The sequence below is a fragment of the Symphodus melops genome (genome assembly GCF_947650265.1).
Source record: "Symphodus melops genome assembly, chromosome: 18".
Lineage (NCBI taxonomy): Eukaryota > Metazoa > Chordata > Actinopteri > Labriformes > Labridae > Symphodus > Symphodus melops.
In genome coordinates this window covers 10,800,587-10,822,838 of record NC_136708.1, presented here as the reverse complement: position 1 = coordinate 10,822,838, position 22,252 = coordinate 10,800,587, and the positions used below count along the sequence as shown (strand labels likewise).

The following is a 22,252-nucleotide window of genomic DNA, read 5'->3' as shown; positions in this document are numbered from 1 at the left end:
TCAGTTTGAAGACAGACGCTGGTTGGATAATATATTTTTCTACGAGGGTATAAAAAATCGAGGTGCCCGTTGTGGTGTTTACAATAACATTACAGCTTAAAGGGAGACTATGAGACAGTGCGGCTGCTCCATTCAACCACATGGCTCCTCTACTGCACAGACAAGTTGCGCTACAGACAGACAGATTCATATAAGGCGCTTGCACTGCTGTTGCCCACAACTCCGCGTTTTCAACGTTGCAGAACGAGTTTTCAGCCCTACTGGAAGCTGAAAGTTGCTGTTAAATTGTTTGTGGATTTTTTTTTTTCTGTGAAGGGCACTGATACAATTCAAGAGACAAGGAGTCTAAAAACGGGTTGAGCTTTAAAGAACAGTCTAGTTGGAACTTTCCAGTCCTGTTTTTCCAGCAGTGATCTGACTTAAAGGTGAATTCAATAAGTAAAAACGAGTTGTTTTTTTTGTGTGAAAGCCTAATAGGCATTTTAAAGGCACTCGAATTTTGCTCAAGCACTGCTGTGAGCGGTGTTTACCAGACTGTTAGAGGAAAGGATGGTGCAGCACATCAGCCAGACAGAGAGCGCCCACGCGCATTCCCCCGGCGGGGAATCTATGGACACGGGAGAAATAGATTCGGAGATGGACGCGTCTCCAGCACCCGGATCCCCCTCGGAACGAAGCGACTTAGCGTGGTGCAAAACTCCAACGGGGCACATCAAGAGACCAATGAACGCATTTATGGTCTGGTCACAGATTGAGAGGAGGAAGATTATGGAGCAGTCTCCGGACATGCACAATGCGGAAATCTCCAAGAGACTGGGGAAGCGCTGGAAGCTGCTGAAAGACACAGACAAGATCCCGTTCATCCGCGAAGCGGAGCGTCTCAGACTGAAACACATGGCCGACTACCCAGACTACAAGTACCGTCCTAGAAAGAAAGTCAAGTCAGGAAGCGGAGTGAGTAGGCAGGGAGACCGCGAGGAGAAGGGCTTGGAGCGCAACGCGAAAGCAAACGTGAAAAGAAGCCCCACATCCAAGGGAGGGAGCAGGACAAACAAGCAGGGGGGCATGAAGAGTGCTTCAGCGCAGGATTATGCGTCTCCCTGTGGCCACCAGACACTCTTCAAAACCAGGCCAGCGTCTGGGGCTAGACAGATACCAGAGAAGCGCACTGGTGAGGCAAGGCGGGGTTACTTGTTCGGCGGGGCAGGCAGCCTGGATAGCGGTCCTCCCTCCGTGGGAGTCCCGGCCAGCCCAACATTGAGCAGCTCGGGGGAGTCCAGCGACCCGCTAAGCCTATACGAAGAGCAGACTTCAGCTGCCAGCGAGTCATCACGAACCGCGCGCATCAGGTATGCCCGCGCCTCTTCTCCAGCACCGTCAGACTCACACTCTTCCTCGTCTGTGTCACCCTCATCATCAGATGAAGAGTTTGAGGACGAGCGGGTTGACCTTAACGCGACCACCGGGCATGAGGCTATGCACCTGGGTAGCATGGGCTTCCCTGACACAGAGCTGGACAGGGACCTGGACTGGAGTTTCGGGGATTGCGGTGCTGGATCTCACTTTGACTTCCCTGACTACTGTACCCCAGAGGTCAGTGAAATGATCTCAGGTGACTGGCTAGAGTCCAGCATCTCTAACTTGGTGTTTACCTACTAAACAGATCAAGTGTGACGTCCCCTAATGATTGGAACTTTTAACGTCCTTGTTTGGCGTCTCCGTCCAAACCACTATTTCCATATTTTTTTCAATACTGAAAGGAGAATGAAAACATGAAAGAAAGCTGGTCTGCGTGCGCGTGTCGAGGTACGCACTGCTGACAGACTTGGACAGCGCTTGGTGAGCTGGACGGGAACGCGCAAGAGAATGCTTAGTTTGCATATGGACACAGAGGAGTGAATGTAAGAAAAGAGCAGTGACACACAGTTCAAGCTCACAAATAGGAGAACCCAGCCTGAAATGTTTTTCTTCATGCTTTTTTGGAGGACAGAGGCATTTTTTGAAGTGCTGGTTATTGTTAAAAATTGTTAACGTTTATACAAACCCATTGAACTTAAGGTTGATATTCAGGTTGAGTTTTTTCCTTCCAGCTTCTGAATAGTTATCAATCCATTTTCGAATTCTCGATATCAATACGCATGCCCTCCTTGATGGGGAGGATATTGTTGCTTGTAAACGCTAAAATGTTTATGCTGCGTAGTTATGCAATTTGTGTAATTACGCTATTTGTGTAACCATAGCACAATTCACTATCACCAGCTTCTCTCTCAACGGCAGGACTTAAAACAGACACTGACTTAAAACTTCTCAAACTCTTTTCTGAACCTTTTTAAAAACTCAATGCACAATTCAGGAAAAAATGGTTCCCAATGAGCATCTTTCTGCATATAGTACTAACTTTGTAAGTTCCTATGTGTCAAAAGTCGTTTTATATATCGATGTATTTATACCGTCCAAACGTTTTTATACGCAGAAGTATTGTCATTGTACTGGTCTTTGTTGTGTTGTGTACACATACACCTGACTGTAACCAGCGCGAAAGGGCTAGAAGTGTATCTTATTTGACGTTTCTCACTTTTCAAGAGATTTAAGTGTGACATGCTTTTCTACTTGTATTTTTGTACAAAATTTATAGAAAGGGGTTGTCTGGAATGTGGGAAGCCTAAAAACAGGTTGATATTCATTGGACATAGACTTTTAGGGGGGGGGGGGGGGGGGGTGGCACAATCTGACCTCACACAGTGTTTACAGTATTTACCCACATGCTTCTTAATGGCAGAGTGATATAATGATTTTAGTTTCACCAGCACCACCAAGGCTCCCAGTTTGAGTGTTTATTTTCAGTAAACATATACCAAACTAAGGTAGGCTATAGATTCCATAGTCACTGTTGGGATAGAGCTAATACCTCTATGTGCTTTTTCAAAATAAATATGTTTTATTTTAACCACTGGAAACTCATTCCACTTTGCCTAGACTTTGTAGGGAGGGAGGTGTATGAAGTGCTTCTGTTATTGCGCAACCTGCATCAAAACATAGTATTTAACCTTTCTGTACCTGTTGGCTAAGTATAGCAGGCTAATTGTTTTCCTATATTATGGCATGGCAAATAGCATTAGTATTTCAGATTCAGGTATATGTAGCTCAAGCTGTTGTGTTTAAGATTTTTAAAATAATAATTACATGAAGATGTTTATGTAAACTGACTGTACATTAAGCAAAGATTGTGTGTTTTATGTTAGATGATGACAGTCACTAGGACAGCCATTTTTGGATAGATGGCTGTGGTCCAGGAGTTTGTTTATTTGTTCTTACCTTAAAGATGTCTTATCTATTTTCCTTTTTCATTTGTGCAATATGCTGTGTATGATCATGTTCATCTAATCATGCCAATATCATGTAATGTTTCTTGCTCAAAACCAGCCAATGTTTGGGTCAATCACTGCCTCTCAGACCTCTGTACAGATTGTGTTTTTTTATTTGCTATTCTTTTCTTCTAAGAAGGAAATAAAATCAGCTGGAACTGAAAAGAACCGGTATTTTTGTGGTGTTTTTTTTTTAAAATCTTCAATCAATCTTCTTAATTTGAATGATTACACACAGCCTTATTCAAAAGGTCCAATCTGTTTCAGTGCATATACATGTGTGATTTTGTGAGTTTGCTGTATGCAAGCATGCAGATGTGAATGTGAATCAATAGCCAGCCAGTGAATCAGTAGGAGTGGTCGTACTCTGTCTAATTTTTAAACGTGCAGTGAATGTGGGTGCCATGGAAACACGGTATCCAAGATAGAGGCTGCACTACACCCTGTTTGTGTATGAGTGTGAGGAATATGGGACACAGACTGATCCATTTAGGTGGGGCAGGGTAGATGGGGGCATCAGACGTCTCTGCAAGGCATGACTGGAATAAAGGAGGATGAGGAGGCATCTGTTGGGGGGAGGTGGGTTGTCTGTCCTGGTGGATCATGCAGGAGACTGCTCCCAAATCCAATTAATTCCTTCTGGATGCATTCATTTTTCTTACACATCTGACAAAAAAGGAGGGAGGGAGAGAGAGGGAGAGGGAGAGAGAGAGAGAGAGAGAGAGAGAGAGAGAGAGAGAGAGAGAGAAAGAACCCTAAGGTACAGTATTTAGTGTGTATCAATTTACACCCACTCCATGAGAGACATTGGTAATTATTTCCTTCTCTCTCTCTTTCAGAGACTAGGGTTGTTTCTAACCTTTTTCCGACATGTTGGGCCGGGTAATGACAAAGACAAGGCATGGTCATTACACACCATCCCAAAACTGAGAAGCTAGTACATGGATGTGTGCAATAAGCTTGACATCAGACAGGAAATCAAAAAGCCCATAATCACAATAGTTTGATGAATACTGCAGATAAGGATGTCATTGCATTTCTCAAATACACACTTATTCAAACACTGACCCACATAAAGATACATGCACGTATATAAACAAATGATGTCATAAGAGTACTGAAGGCATTGTACACTCGACCTTGTATATAATCACAAGTTTGTTTATGTTTTAACATGTAGGGGTCCAATAAAAATCAAATTAACATATCTACTTAAACTACACACCAACTATACATGTGCAGATGTGTTTTTATTCCTGCCAGTTCAGCATTCTTTGCAACTTAATGTGCATGATAAAACACAGAGACAGTTGGAATATCACATTTAAACAATGGGTCTAAATGAAAAGTGAGCAGATTTAGATTTATGAGTCATTATTCAGCTTTAAAAGTGAAGAGAAGGTAAAACTATTGTATATGAACTTGTCAAAGAAACAAGCAAGATTTGGAAGCAAGCAAGACATTTGCAGGAAGGCTGTAATCCCTAAATTACTATAAATACTGTGCTGATACACTGTATCTATATCCCCCTTTACTGCTAGCAGACAGAACCACTAAAGACTTCAAAATCTTATCCAGTTTATCATGTGAATGTGTGAAAATCAAAAGTTGTTTAGAGGGACATGGTCCACAGAGTGGACAGTGATTGCTTGGAAAGACAAAATGTGTTTGTGGGTCTTCAAACTATTTTGTGTGGGGCTATTGAACCCCTTTTTGTTTGCTTAACCTATCAGATGTCCGGGACTTAAGTGGAAAGATGCACATCACACATTACATCACAAGCCATTGAAAGACCTGGGTAAACTAGTGACATTGTAGGGAGTATATGACATGTTTGCCTTTGGGCTCCTTGTTGGATAAATAGGGATTGCTCCCATTACACCTTCATAGATAAACCGTGGACCAACACAAATTGACCAGTCACGGCATTGCACTTTTGTGCATCATTAATTGGAGATATTGTGTTTCAAACACTGTCATGGTGTTATAAAAAATATCCTAAATTTGAATGTCCCCTTGACGAATTTAATATGTAAGCGAGCCCAGCATTATATTTGCCCGAACTTCTTTTGTCAAGCTGTTTCAGCCCATCACACGTTTTTTGATACACAACTAGGCTTAAATGGACAGTTAAACTTTTGCTACTTTCTTTCTTTATCAATCATTGTTTAACAATACATTGAAATTATGTCTTTCATGGAATTGATTATTGATTATTCCAATAGTGTTTTCTTTGAAGAGTTGAAGAACAATGAATTACCCAGTCTCATATCAAAATGAATCAACTGCTTTCACACAGCAGTCTTAATGAATGACAACTATACAATATTCTCATGCACGTATTTAAATACCACATGACAATTCCTTCAATAGCAGGACTTATTTTTCCATACAAAACAAAATAGATCTATTTCATTCCAAACTTAAGGCAAATGTCCAACGCTCAAGGCGGATTTATGCAAGGCGTGGCAGTAGCTCAGTCTGTTGGGACTTGGGTTGGTTTGGTCGCCAGTTCAAGTCCCGATGCGGACCAGAAATATGGAAGTTGGTCTAATAGCTGAGAGTTGACAGATCACCTCTCAGGCACTGCGGAGGTGCCCTTGAGCAAGGCATCAAATCCCCACCACTTCAGGTCTTCTTTGTCTGGTTTCTTAAATTGTTTGAAATGAACCAAGGTTAGCCTCAATGTCATCTTTTGTTATTGTTTTGATTGAGAGCCCCCTAGAAGCTGATTTGACATGCTATGCGTGTAATCTCTTCTTGGGTTTTCACTTTTCAACACACAGAAATCTCCTGAAAAACCCAGGATATTTCAAGACTTCACCTGGAGTTTCTCCTGTCAGACCCCTAGTATTTTTTCCACAGCAAGTCTGATTGAGCTGATGTGAAAACACAGTAGGATATTCTCCGGAGAATTCATCTCGAGCCTCCCTGGATAATAAGATGGATGGCCTAAGGGGTCGCGTAAAATACCAATGGGACATGAGGGACTGTAACATCATCTGCTTGACGAAACATGGCTCACTCCACTTGTGTTGGATCAAGCCATCGTGCTATCGGGCTCGTTCTCCTTGTTTCACATGGATAGGATAGAGGAATCTGGCAAGTCAAAGGGTGGAGGGTTTTGTTTTATGACCAACAATAGGTGGTTTAATCCACAGAACATTAAAACTCTCTCCCACTCCTGCTCGCCACATCTGGAGCACCTCACCATCCTGTGCCGTCCTTTTCACCTCCCCCGGGAATTTACTTAAGTCATTGTTACATCTGTTTACATTCCACCACAAGTGGACACGGACACAGCTTTATCAGACCTGCGTGATGTGCTGCTCATGGCTGGGGATTTCAACGAGGCAAACCTTAAGAAAGTTCTGCCAAACTTTTTCCAACACATCACTCGCTCCACCAGGGGCAACAATACACTGGATCACTGCTACGCGCCATTCAAGGGAGGGCTATGAGATTTCCCGGAGCGGCACACTTGCACCCGCTTACTGTGAGGAAGACACTGAAGAGGGTAAACACCAGGAAGGCTGCCGGGCCAGATGGTATTTCTGGCAGAGTGCTGAAGTCCTGTGCCGACCAGTTAGCTCCAGTGTTTACCACCATCTTCAACCTCTCCCTGAGTCAGTCTGTGGTCCACACATGCCTGAAAATAAACATTGTTGTCCCAGTACCGAAGAATGGCGCTCCAGCTTGCCTTAATGACTATCGGCCAGTGGCACTCACCTCAGAAGTGATGAAGTGCTTTAAAAGACTCATCAAGATGCAAATCTGTTCCTCCGTCCCTGAGTCTCTGGATCCACTTCAGATTGCATACAGACAGAACAGATCCACAGATGATGCTGTCTCCCAGGTACTGCACACCGCCCTCACCCATCTGGAAGGAAGGAAGGGGGACTATGTAAGACTGCTGTTCATCGATTTTAGTTTAGCCTTCAACACCATAGTCCCCACCAACCTCCATTCCAAGCTCATCGACCTTGGACTTAACACCTCCCTGTGTGCTTGGATCCTGGACTTCCTGACGAACAGATCCCAGGTGGTCAGAGTTGAGCAGACACATTTCCAGCCCCTGCAACCTCAACAACGGAGCACCACAGGGCTGTGTTCTCAGATAGGAGGGAAAAACAGAGGCAGGAAACCAGACAACACTGAAGACCAGAACTGCAACTTAAAAACAGGAAACACTAAAGACTTAACTAAGAACCACACAAGAGGCAACACTAGAGAATTACTAAAACAGAATTCAAAACACTGAAATAAAACATAAAGGAAACCAAACCATGACAGCCAAGCAAAATTTGCTTGTTTCATCGGCAGATTTTTTGCTCAAAACAAGAATATTTGTTTTATTTCTATCTGGCCCTTTTCCCCAGAACACAGAGTTAGCAGCAGAGAGGCAACAATAAATACTAAATCTTGTCATAGATTATCAGAACACCTGTATTTAGTCTTCTCAAAGCGCACACTGCTTTTTTTATGTATTATACAAAGTTATGTTTGAACATCTTTTATATCTGTAAGGTTACTGTTTGTGTTGCTTGCATGAAAACACATGAAACCAATCCCTATTTACTGCTAATGCCATGCACACCACTCAAATAAATTAATAGGTTTTTAAAGCACCAATTCATAACAAATGTTATCTCAAAACACAAAAAGCAGGTTAAAAGACCATTTCTTTTTGTTATATTTTATATAAAAAACACCTTACTTGTATCTACAAAGGCACAACATTAATGTACTTCATGAGCACTAAGTATAATTTTTCATAAATATTTTATTATTGTAGTTATTATGGATGCTGGTATTATTGTTAATAATAATGATAATACAATAATACAAACTGTGTGTGGGTATGTGAGTGTGTGGGTATGTGCATATGTACTAATAATGTATGTTACTATTATGTGTATGGCTGTATGGTTATATATATATATTAGGGGTGGGACTTGATTAAAAAAATTTAACTAATTAACTCAGGGCTTTCTAATTAATCGAAAATCGAAATTAATCACATTTTTAGTGCATCACAATATTTGCCCTAAAAAGCAACACTTCTCAATCTAAAACAATTTTGGTGGATGAATAAATGCAACACATCCAATTTTACTTGCTTTTCAGTTCCATAAAGCTGTTGGATCTTGTTTGAAATATTTTTTCCATTAATTAATTGCAAGAAAATAACACATGACATTTTTTTAACACATTAAATCACAGTTTTCCTCATAAACAGCACGGAACTGTTTGTCATAGCTCTGCGCTAGATCCACCACAAGTACAAAGAAGAGGTGTTTGCAGCCCAAACTCGACAAAATGACTGGCTTTAGGACCAAAATGAGTAATTTAACGTCTCATAAACTTACAAATCCACTCGCTAAATTGATTGCTCTGGACTGGAGACCACTGCTCCACTCATTTTCAGCCTATCATATTACTGCTGTCTTTTTTTTAAAAATGCCCTTCTCTTTCACTCGTTGATAAATGATATGTTTAGCTGTGACCCTCCACCTCCTCCTTATCACCACCACCAAACCTCCTTCATCCAGCCTCAGCAGCAGTTTAATATTTTTCACTAACAGGTTATGGAGGATCTCTCCCCCAGAAGATTTTGGACACCTAACATTAATTTGTGTTTCCAGAGAGCCCCCAACATGTTGCTTTGGAGGTTTTCGGGGGGGGGGGGGGGTTCAAGTGTCAGTCGTTGGGTCTCAGACCCCCCTATAGACCACCTGTATTTCGCACCCTGGTTATTTGTCTCTCCTAATTGAACTAATAGTTTTAACAGCAATAATACTTATGTGCTTAGTTAATATGAGTTATACAAGGGGAATGACAAATACAATAAATTGGGGATGAATTTACTCGTTGCACAACAAATGAGCCACCAAATGAGAGAACCCAACCCAATGAGTATACTGATCCTAAATGATATACACAATTCACTTTTTTCCCTTTTTTAATGTGATGTGATTATATTTAAAATAGTGTCAAAAACTTATTTTCTCAATAGTAGACCCTTTCTTCTAATGTGCAAAGGAAGAACCCCACCCCTTTGGCAATACAATTCTTATATCCTATATCTGTCTGTGACTAAACTAGGTTTAACAGTTATCGAGGTAAAACTGGGGTGAGGAGAGGACAAGCCACGAGTATAAACCATGTACACAGTATACAGTAAATGCAGCTTACCACAAATGATGGGACAGACACAAGAAAGCACTTCACCCGCATCCAGGCTTGTCTTAGGGTACAATTCAAATATTATGGCACACTGTGTGCTTCACAGAAAGAACTCATTGTTAAGTACTGTGCTGAAACAATTTAAAACGAAAAAGGAATTCTGAGTCATAGAGGTAGGTGGTGTTGTACTGTAGTATGCTTGAGAAGATGAGGACAAGTTTTGAGAACACTGAGGCTTGGATCATAATTACTAAAGGCTTATGTGGCAGAGTGTACCATCCTGTTTTATACAGAAAAGAACACTGTGCACTAATACTTTTGTGTAATGTAACACTGACACTGATCTGATTCTGTATATACAGTATTTAGCTACTCAGCCTCAACTATCTATACATCAGATTATATCATCTGGTTTGACAGTTCATTATTTCAGTGATAAGCTTCTCTAACTCATAAACAACATTGAAAATGGCAAACAGAGTCAGTCAGGCAATCAATCAATCAATCGATCAAATAACCAATCTAAAATAATATGGTAAGACACTTTGAAAAAATAGAGTGTGTCGGTTCTGTTATTTTATTACATATTAGTTTATTATATTATATCACAAATACTTGGGCTCAGGGTGACGGGGTCACTTTTGTTCAAATATTTTTAGGGTCATAGATCAAAGGGGGAAAAGGGGTTGTTACACATTACAAAATAGTTGATTTGTTGTGCGTTTTAAGAGAAATTAGCAATTGATTTTCTGTTTTTATGGAAGATTAAAAACGTTTTTCTCAACTAAAGAAAAAAACAGCGTAAGGTTACTTAACATGATGCATCTAATCTAGTTTCCTTTTTTCATTTGTTTCTCAAAATTGGGTAATTTAAGACAATCTCATGTGTTCCACAGTGTTCTTTCTGCAATTAGTGCTTTGAAAAGTGCTTGTTAGTTGTTAGCTTTCAAACTCTTCAAGCAATAAATAAGTGTTTTTATGTGTCAAAAGAAGTGTCATGATGCATTTTTTTTTTTAAAAATGTGTTAAAATGAAAATTCGAAATATCAATTTCACTATTATGTTTTTTTTTTTTTTTAGTTGTTTTTTTTCTTAGGATCCTGCATTTCCTTGATTCAATCCAAGACAGAGGCATGGTAAATGAGGTAAAAATTGGATGGTTGCATCTGTCAAGGATTATGAGTTATGTGAGTAATTGTTCCTTCTTTCTTACTACTTCCTTTCCTTTCTCCTCCTGATGTAAAATGCATGTTCCTACTGTAGTTCAACAAATTATGCAAAATAAAAGCCACAAAGACAGGCAAAGACCCTTTTGCCTCAGACCAATATGTGCTTGTGTGTTTGTGTGTGATTGTGCACAGCTGCATGTCTGGAGGAAATGTGAGATATGTTGTTGTGACATGCCTTGTCTTCCGTTCTGTTGAAAAAGAAAGACAGCCGCTGCTGGATCCAGACAGCATAACTAATTAGTCACAAACACACTTGCTAACCAACACACACAAGCAAAGACACATATACACAGCATGGATACATAAGGGAGCAAGAAAGTAGGATATGATGTCTACTGCATAACCATAATTACCCATCATAAATCATGTGATGTGACATCCTGTCACTGAGTCAATGGGTGTCCCATGTGCCAGCAAGGGATGACTGCATTTTGCTGCTGGTTGCCACCGTGCCATCGCACTTTGGACTTTCTGCGATTGATGTTTGTTTCGCTGTACTTTTTTTTTTTTTCATTCACCAAAGCCTCTTGAATAATACAATGTGCTTTTTTATGCTTCCCTTTCTAGTTAACTATTAAACATGTTTTGGCTCAGTAGTTAACCAGTAGACACAAAATACATCTTACAAGGTAACTAGTAGATATTATGCACCTTATTATTTAACATGTAGGAATTGTAAACTGTTTACTAATTTACAAGTTATTTTTTCAACGTTTTACTAGTAAACAGTTGTGCAGTCAAAGACCTCACTGGTGCAGAAAATTGAGCTTTAATATCAAGGATATCTAATACATTGGCTTTCCAAAGAGGCAGAAAAAAAGTAAAGATTCTAGTCGCGGAAAAATCACAAAATGTGAGAAATTATGAACTTTGCAATGTATCAATATATATAGACATTCCAAATATACAATTTGTACTATATTATATGGTAAAAGATTTTCCTGAAAAACCATGCAGCCTTATTTTTTTGTTTTTTTGCTTTTACCTTTTTAAAATATTTTATTATGACCCACATTTGTTTAACTTTACTCCTCGCTGACCAAGTCACAGACAGACAAACAACTGTAGGTAAAAAATCCCACCATGTGAGTTGTCAGCCAGACACACACACACACACACACACACACACATATATATATATATATATATATATATATATATATATATATATATACATCTTATTATATTTATAAAAAATGTTTAAAACAACAACTGTTCTTGTGATTATTATTTTGTATTCTTTTATCCTCATCATGACTGTATTTAAAGAAAACATAAGTAAGAGTACAGCCTAATGTTGGAAGGGAAGGTGGAATCGTTAGGTACAAATGAACGTGTAAATATTTCATATAAGTGCATGCTGTTCTTAATAAGAACAAAGTTGTAAATGATGATTTTTTTGCTGTATATTCTATTCAAGATTGAATGAGCCCTATTGTTATGTAAAGTCAAGGTTATTATTTGTATGATTGCATATACAAGCATATCTGGTTAATTGTGATTAGTTTCAACTCTGATTTTTCAATGTTTTTGTTCTTCTAAAGCCCTAAACTAGTGAGGTTTTAAATGCTTTCTAGCTAACTGCAACAAGTCAAAATGTTTTATGTTGATGCCATAAATAGTTAACTATTTAAAAAGTAAGATCAAAATGTCGACTACTTGTACCAGTAATGGTCTGTTTTGGCAGTACTAGTTCACTAGTTAGAGCAATTCTCAGTCACAGGTTAACTAGTCAACAATCAGAGTACTAGTTTACATCTGTGTTCAGTTAGTTAACAAAGGATTTTGACTGTTCAGCATGTAAACAACTAGTTTACGATTGCCACACAAAGCCTTCCACTCGTTTACTAGTGAGGCTAAATATCCTGATTTTATTTTTGAGAGCCTATTGGAAGCCTCAATCCACACTTATGCCCCACCTCCTCATTATCCTTTTGTGCAATGTGTGTTATTAGTGACATTTTAGATTTGATCCTCACTAGTTAACTAGTATCATCAATATATGCCTTTCTAGGTTACTAGTAGAAATTTTGTACCAGTTAACGTGTAAACATGGTTAGGCTCACGAGCTGACAAGTCGGCACAAAATACGTCTTCTTTGTTAAATAGTAGTTAACATAGAGGACTTTTTGCTGTCTATAGTTTACTAGTTAATCTTTCAACATTTTACTAGTAAACTAGTGTGGTCAAAGATCTCAGTTGAGCTGAGGATGGGACTTCTTCGGAGTGTTGTTACTGGTAAGGCCCCATATAGTTGCACAAGTACTACATCTAATTGGCACAGGAAATCTCATTAAACCGTAAAGTGTGGAGTATACATCATATAGGCTAATCATAGAATATTTTGAAAATTATGAATTAAAGGTTATTTGAATTGAGAGGCTGATATCTAATTTTAATAAAGGTCCAAATTAGTACAGTGGATAAGTGTACCCTATGACAGTACAGTAGTGTGTACTTGTCCTCTTTGCCGAGGAAAATGTCCTTGCTTTATGGAAGAACAACACAGCGAGTTTTTATTCCCTGTGGACAGGCACACATGTACCACATAAACCCACATGCACACACATTCATGAGCAAAACTGCTGATGGCGCTGAATACAGCAGCTTTGCTGTCACTAAAGCCCTTGAAGCGTGGAAGCAGCTCCAACGGGCCTTCTGCTGTTTAAGTCAAACACACACCTTCACTTCCCACACTGCACCTACTCCCTGTCTAGTGCCTACAGTCTCTCTTAAATTGATCTCCACAACAGGGAACCATCACATCTATTTGAATTGTTTTCAATCTCCTTTTTGTTCTTACATAAACTCAATTCTCCTGTGACTCTTGTAGAGAACAATAGTAAGAGTAGTGAAAATGTAAAAACTGTTTAAATTATTTAAATTGTACATGTTCACTAGCCGAAACAGTTTATACATTCTCCAAAGCCACAGAGAATGTTTGCAACGCTCTGTCTCCTTGTCCTCCATAGTTGTCTTCACGTCCACATCCTTGATCAAAGATACTCAGAGGTTCACTGAGCTATATTTGTCCAGGCCCTGTGGTGTTTTCTTTATAAATTGTGTAATCTTTTCTTATGTAAGTGGACTGGAGGCAGGCTGGGTCATTACATCTGATACGGAGCCCTCAGGAGAAGCACTCTAGGTCTATGTTTGTGTGCTGCCTCCTGTCAAGACACTGATCATGGTAAAAAGTTTTTGTTTTTTTTCAACAAAATGTTCAGAAGCAAATGCAGAGGCATTGGTTTGAGTATGACCGGTTTGTTAACTGAAAAACGGAAAATATATGGTGCATATCCTACGGTAAAGAAAGGTGATTATGAGGCACAAAGCTTCCGTTAAAACCCAGTGATGTTCACATTGGTTTTGTGGTCTGAAAGCATCTTCATCTGCTTTCATATTCTTCGAAGTTTGTCTAAAAGTCCCTGTTGCAGTGCCTAATATATTTTTATTGCTGTATAATATGTGTTGTGTTTCTGATTCTTGTCATGATTTGCATCAGGGTCACTCAAATACAAATCTTTAAGAGCCACAAAGATTTCGGCATGTCAGTCAGGCCACATGGAATAACACTGTAATAAAAAAAAAAAAGTCCATTTCATTCAAAACTACAAACTAAAACTAAATGTAAATTCCATTTTTTTATTGTTGTGTCATATGAGGTGGAAGTGTACATAAAGTCACCACACAGATGTCTGACCTGAAACGCCCTTGAACAAGCTGTTGAGGCTGCAACCCTCCAAGTAGAATTTGCTCTGCGACCATGAGGATGGATTCAGGCCATATCGTCATTGCTCTTGCAAAACAGATTACAATTCCGGTGTGAAAAGACATCAGAGCCCCCGGTACTGATGTACCACACCAAAGCCACCACTGGTTAGATTTTCTAAGGTCCACCTTTGACCTAAAAGAAGAAGTCTTGACCTTGGGTTAAAGATGCAAGATACAAAACTTTCCGTACCGGTCTCTCTTACCCTCTCCCATCAATAAACAATTCTTTGTGCCCCTACAGGTCTGGAACACTTCCATTGTGAAGGCAGAGTTTGCAAATGCCTTTGTATGTGCAGCATGAATATGCTGCATGATTTTCTCAATGTAGGTAATTTAAGTTGTTGCCAAACCTATGAAACCTGCAAGCCTCCATAGTTTGCTATAGGCAGATCAACTCATGGGCCACTGGACTTTATTTCAGGGAATAGCAAACATCTACATAATGGAGCTCAGCGTAAGTCCAGACAGGAAGAGTGGCGTTCTTTCATTCATTCACCTCCCCATTCATTCTCTAACCACACCCCCTACTATTACCTCTATCTCTCTCTCTGGTGAGCAGCTGATCATGGGCGTGTATCATGGAATTAACCAACCAGACTCTGCCACAAACTTTCTCAACCAATCAATCACCTTCTGTCAAACGCTAAAAACTCTCTCTCTTCCACAGTCATTCTGTTGCTTCAGGCTCACGCTGCAACCCTCCTCCGCCCCAGTCACCTCCATCCAGCTCTGCAGAGTCCAGGCCCAGGCTGAAACCCACTCCTCGTCACAGCCTCCATTCCTCTTCACCACCACCAGTGTCTAGACTCCATAGGGGGGCATCCTATCCTGTATTGGCCTCATTACCCCTCAGAGTTCATGATGGAGTCTAGCCCTGAAAGACTTTGCACATTTCAGTCTATAATTGTTGCACATTTCATTGTTAATATTTCATTTTTCATTCTTAATTAAACCTCTCCTAATTGAAATGTAGATATTGCAAAAACTGAGACAAGCATGTGGATGCAAATAGAAAACCCAGGTTTGGTGCAAAGCCTGTCTTGTTCCTCTCTGTTGTTGGACACAAATTGCAATGTTTGCTGTGTTGTTTCTTATTAAATAACTGAACATTGGAGTTCCTGTTTTTTATTGTCTTCATTTTCTGGGCCAATATCCAATACCGTGCAAAGATTTTTTGTTGGTATATTCAATCAGCTAGTTGATAAATGTAATGCTTTGTGATACCTTAAAAAACAAGATAACAACAGAAAGGGCCCCTGTGTAGGTATCAATTCTTATTTTTTTCCTAGGTTAGTTGCATTATCTTTAATTCAGACAGGAAAGTAGACAGCAAGATGACAGGAGGAGAATAACAAGTTTGTCCATATGTCAATGGTGGGACAAATATTCAGATGGAAAGCTCTATTAGTGTTTATTTGCATAGTGTGAAGCACAAGGCACAAAACAATGTAGGAACAGTGAAAAAAGATAGAGACAGGGCAGATAAGAAGTTGAAGGGTTCAACTAGAGTACACCTCTAAAAGCCATATGGTATAAAGTAAGGAGATGAAAAAGGGAGTAAAGATATTCAGAAATAGGGTCAAACCAGGCAGTGTTTAATCTGGTCCACATGGGAACTAAAATAGTTGGAGTATGAGAGGCATTATAGTCCTAATACAGTTTGAAATATAATGGTACATTATTAAGATGTGCATACAAATGGACAGCAGAGGATGTACAGTACTTCCTGTGGCAGCTGAAAAAGTTCAAACTGCCAAAGACTACAGTATGATGGTGTTCTTCTACACTGACATCATCAAGTCTATTCTCTCATTGTCTATCAAAGTCTGGTACGCTCCAGCCACAGCAAAGGACAAGAGCAGGCTGCAGCATCTTTGATTTCTTTAACTTCGAAGCTATCACAACTCGTTTGCAGATCCAGTAAGACTTCTGAACCGGGTTATTTAATCCAAGAAGTAAATTTTCACAATTTGCGGATTAGAGATTTGGACGCGAGGCAATGTTTGCTATGTTTAGATTGGCTTAAGTTCCCTGCTAACGACAACTTCTTCTTGTCATGTACATTTGCATTCACTAGAAGAGCCATTTCAGGCAAAATGAGGGCTGGATGCAAGACCATTGGAAAATACTACCAGGTTTCTAATGATACGAAGCTTAATGCAAATGGGTGAAGTATCCCTTTAAGGACTTACTTATGCATTGTTTACGACTATGATGAATTGACATGTTTTTAACAATTATCATTGTCTTTTTTTACTGTTTTTTAATTGATCGAACTTATACTGTATGTTTGAGTTATTTGACTTGGGGCCTGATTTACTAAACGTATTAAAACGTGTACAAACTTGATACTATCTGAACTGATCTGAGGATTGCGTCTTTCATATGAGCAAAACAACTCGTATTGTCCAAATAGTACGTTTGCCTTAATGAATATGCAACATGGGGCGTTTCTGCCCCAGTGTGCAAAATACTGGGAGGAGAAAATGCAAAGAAGTTAAGTTTGTACACGCAATGCGATTTACCAAGCCAGGCAAAAATTGCGGTGATTGTGACGGTGTCTAAATTTAACACATTTGAAAGGAACGTGCTAATCCAAGAGCCGAGTGTTACGCACAACAGGCTGCAGTTAGGAGGAGACATAGGCACAATAAAAGATGTGTTAGCATGTTTAAATGACAGAAAAATAAATGGTATGCATTTATTTTTTTTATCTTGCTTCAATAATAGTTTGAAAGAAACAACATGATTAAACTATAACTGACCATTCAAAGCCTCTGCATGCTAAAGAATTTCAACATTGACACTTATGTCTTCCTATTTCCCTCTTCTTGCCAACAATACATTTTAATGCCCACAAGCCAAACGTGCAAACTTTTGCAGTGAACACGCAATTTATTGCTCTTTAATTGAGATCTTAGTAAATCACACCATTAGAATTTCTTTAGTTGTCACTCAGATTTGAACTTTACAGTGCAGATATGGAATACGCCTGAATTTCCCACAGAGGATGAATAAAGTTTGTCTTTCGATATCTCTCTATTTACTTACAACCAGTTTCCCTTTCAACAAATTCTGATGCAGTTCTTACAGCTAATTAATCGACTCCTGAAGTCTAAATCTTTTATCATATAATTATTTGTTATTATTATTTCATTTCCCCCCCCAAAAAAATCAATAAAGTAAGCATGGCCAAGGATAACCTTGCACAACTCAGAGGGAGATGAAGACGAGAGAGAGGAAAATTCAGAGCAAGAGACAGCTCTGCAATGCAAAAAGCTCTATACAACGACAACATAAAGTTGTAATGTAAGTGTTATTTTTCATAGTTTCTATCTTCTTAACTTTTGTGCTATGACACCCTATTAATATAGTGTTCAGCAATAACTGGGTAATTTCCACAGTGGGAAACAAAAACGAACCCATACATGGTACAACCAATCATTCCCTCCTCCTGTTCTTGTTCCTGTCCTCTGTGGCTCCCATTGTCTGCCTACTCCTCCTTTCTGAAATCCAGGGGAAAGTCCCTTTAGGTCTTGTTCTCTCTCCCTCTCTCTCTCTCTCTCTCCCTCTATTTCGCTCTCTCTCTCTCTCTCTCTCTCTCTCTCTCTCCTTGCTTTTCATGGAATTCTACTGTACAGCGTGTGTGTGTGTGTGTGTGTGTGTGTGAGTAAAAGACAGGAAACTGAGACTATGTTGTCACATGGGTGTGAGCTTGTGCGCACGTCTGTTTTGTGTGTGTTTATGTGCGTGTGGTGAGACAACAGGAAGATTTAAAAACACAACTAGTGTTATCTATTAAATTGGTTCTTGGTGGGAAACAGCTTTCCACCCTCTGAAAACAGCTCTGCAACACAGTCATTTTGGTAGCATAGAAATACTCTAAAAAAAATAAATCTAAATTAGTAGAAACAGAAACCAACAATGTTACTTTTAACAACAAGAGAAGTTGCAATGGCAGCTATTTCTTAAAACATTATGTAGTATCACTAGTAGGATAACGAGTAGTTGTAATAGCAACTAGCAAAGTAGCAGTGAGTGTGAAGTGTTTGTCATGTTTTTTCATTCTATTAGCTATTCTATATTTTGTGGTTTGTGCATTTCTCTTAAGTTAACATTCAGGGATGATATTCCCTGATTTTTAAAAAAATCTTAGTATTAATGGCCTGAGATTCCAAATTATTAGTAATACCTTTCATAGTGTATCCTGTGAGTAACAGTCCAAGCAAGTAGCTGCCCAAGCTAGGTTGGGATTCCTGTTGGACACCACTTACATCATTGACTGTACTCTTTTTTTATTTTAATCTCATTTAAGGGTTAGACAGCAGTGTTCAAGAGATTCCTCCATTTCTCACTTCTGCCTGTCTTTTAATCTGTTCTGTTTGATCAAAATTAAATATGCAGGTCCTAGTGTTCCCTGACTAGAGTGAGCATTATGAATTAAAAATTGTTATTCCTGCTGGTCTGATCAAAGAATAACAACAACAGCCTTTTGCAGGGTTGGAGAATAACCAGCGCTGATGCTCTCTACTGAGTAGATAACAGGATTATTTCACATTTTTAATACTAATCCTGGCTTTTATGCCACCTATTAAAATGGGAGAAGTTTTTATTCACAAACAAGATATCCTAGACTGACAAAGACATTGATCTTCTCCCAATGCTGTTAAAGTATCTTTTGTCTTTGTAAGAATAACAAAAACACAGACTTTTCCTTATCCTACCATAAATATAGTGCTTAATGATCAAAATATTAGTGCCATTATTTAAATGGCCGAAAGTGACAGCTGAAAATAATCCTGATATTACCATTAGATAATGTTAATTGGCAAGTTTTAGCTAATTAGCACTGACTAATCCTGGGATGATGAAACATTTCTTTCCTTTCACTTCCCAAATAGGCATTAGCAAGTCTGAGTGAGATGATGTGAGAATGTCGCAAGTTATTCTCTGAGAATTCACCACGAGACAATTGGAGGTGGAGTGACATTTATATGCTGTAACTGCTGCACAGTGCATAGACTGCGTACACGCGACTATGTTGCTCCGTCTGCTACGACCGCTAGGTCACCTCTACCTCAGGAGAACCCCTGTCCCAGTCTGACAGAGATAGCCTATCACATTTAGGTACATATTTGAACAGTCAGGTTAAGAGAATCTCCACAACAGCCCTCCTGAAATTGTTTAGATACTTTCAGGAGAGCAAATGTAAAAACAGCTTTATAAACCTTTACATTTTACTCATGGCGGAACATAATATTTCTGATTTCTCCTTTAAGTAGTTATCCCCTCTACGTGTAAAGGAAGCATGTTTAAAACAGATCAAGGCAGCCAGCACACAGCACCATTGTGGAAAATGTAAAGAGTATTATTTGTGTGTATGTGTGTGTGTGTGTGTGTGTATGTGTTTGTGTCAATGCCCAGAGAGAAGCAGTCAAAACAACTGCCATTGTCTGTCACCTCCTCTCACCTCTCGCTGAGGTTGAGCACATGTGTGTCTGAATGCACAAATGTGCGTACAGAAAATGGTGTAAGTCCATTAATCATTGTCTGAATTGTGCTGAAAACAATTTTATACTATCACATTGTGTCTTTTAAGGACTTCGTTTGTACAGGAAACAGAGGACAAGAACATAGTCTTAAAACACGGTACAAACTTTCAGCAACTCCTTGAATGTTTCCTTTGTTCCAGAAAATCGATGATCTATGAACATTTAGAGCAATACAGCATGCCACTACTGAACATGCTCAGTCAAGGAATGCATCTAAAATCATGGCTTGTATATTCATGTAAACACTATCTTTTGGCACAGTTTTATTTTATTGTGGCAGCCCTCCAGATCTGATACTTCACTTTTAACTTCTGCCAAAACCTCCAAGCCACCTTCCTTATGTTTAATTCTAATTTCTGCTCCCCCTCTCCTCAGTTAGATCACACACACACACACATGCACGCACACACACACACGCACACACACACACACACACACACACACACACACACACACACACACACACACACACACACACACACACACACACACACACACACACACACACACACACACACACACACACACACACACACACACACATGCTGAGCTGTGGCTGTGGTAATTAGATACAGTCTGTCTAGCTGTCAGACATCAACTGGTACCAGACACCAGACTCCAACCTTATTGGCTAATCATCCAGACGCTGCCACACATTCTGATTGGCTGTTGCCTCCTCCGCTGCTCTGACTCTGACCCAGTCAACTCGCATATGAACCAAATCCCCATATTTTCATTGGCTGTCTCTGAGACACATGACTGGTGCTCATAGACACTCTCCAGGTCCATAGCTCCCAGAGGAGGATACAGTTATCCTCCTTACAGAGAAAAACAACACCATTCATCACCTCCTTCTCCCTCCCCACCCTGCTCATCGCTCTCTCTCTCTCTCCCCTTGTGTTAAGGCTGTGCTGTGTTGTTATGTTTCTGTCTGTTTCCCTATAAAGGTTATTTTAGCCACTGCAAGTCCTCTGGATTCCTGGGTCAGGCTGACCTACCTTGTTTTGGATATATAAAGCTAAAGTTTATCAGATCCATTTAAAGAATTCAAGAAGTAGTAATTTATTTAAAAGATACAATCCAGTGTTGGCAGTTGGCAGAGATCAGGATAGGCCCAGTCAGTGAATCATGAATATTTATCTAGGCATCTCTTCGGCACTTGGTGTACAGCCCCAGTGTGATGAGACTGGAATATTTCTAGAAAATAGCTGAATATGTTGTCATATCCTGTCACTGGCAAGTGGACAAACACAGCCACTCCCAGAGGTAACAAATCAGGAAGTGTATTTCAATTCTTATTTTTATTTATTTATTTATTTTAACACTGAACTCCTTTTCATATTTCTCATTGAGTAGTCTAGCTGTATGGGGATTGTACTGTTATTCTTGTGAAAATGTAATCAAAAGATCATACTGTACATCACCATGTAGGGGTCTGTGACATTCGTCAGGTCACGGAAAGCCTAGACTGCGTTTCTGGAGGACAAAGTAGAGCTGAGGCTTCTTCATGTGCACCCAGGTGAAATGTATTTACAAAATAACAAAAAAACAAGTGATTTAAAAAAAAAATAACATGCCTGGCAGCACCTCTCCATAGCCTCCTCTTTTGGCAGAGTGAGTGGGCTGCTTTTATAGCAGCTGGTCCTTATTGGGCTATACCAACACACACCCAGGTAAGTATAGGTTTCAGGTACCATAAACATTCAAATTATTCTAACCATAAAACAGTGAATACACTTACACAAACTTTTCTAACCAAATACATCTTTATTAATATAGCAGTGAATCTATTCTCTATAACATATACTAAGTTTAATAAAGATTAAACCAGGACACCCCTCCCACTCAGAGCATGTATGCATCCGGAACCTTCTTTAGGTGCTGACGGCTCCCCAGGGACTCTTTTGGCCGGAACACCTAAAGAGGGCAAAACACACCATGGTCAGCACATTTGAATCTTCAACAATTAAACATGTCACTAATCCGCTTCTTTCTTTTCAGGTCTGCATCAACACTCTACTAATAAACATACAAACAATCTCTATATGTCTCCAATGGACCCAGCTCCATTACAGGGTCTTTCAAAAAGAAACTAAAAAATCAGCTACAGAAGAAGTTTCAACAGAAACATTTTATATATCAATAAATC

At 39.5% G+C, this 22,252-nt stretch overlaps 3 protein-coding genes across 4 annotated transcripts in view; all 3 read left to right on the top strand.

Annotated features, from left to right (window-relative positions):
• srd5a1 (steroid-5-alpha-reductase, alpha polypeptide 1 (3-oxo-5 alpha-steroid delta 4-dehydrogenase alpha 1)) overlaps nucleotides 1-22,252 on the top strand; it is a 387,143-nt gene that overhangs the window by 87,965 nt on the left and 276,926 nt on the right. The gene's annotated exons all lie outside the window — the stretch shown is intronic.
• nrsn1l (neurensin 1-like) overlaps nucleotides 1-22,252 on the top strand; it is a 229,013-nt gene that overhangs the window by 137,938 nt on the left and 68,823 nt on the right. The gene's annotated exons all lie outside the window — the stretch shown is intronic.
• sox4a (SRY-box transcription factor 4a) lies at nucleotides 72-3,536 on the top strand. The gene has a single exon (XM_079368202.1). It carries the CDS (start codon nucleotides 550-552, stop codon nucleotides 1,657-1,659), a length of 1,110 nt encoding a protein of 369 aa, XP_079224328.1. The 5' UTR covers nucleotides 72-549; the 3' UTR covers nucleotides 1,660-3,536.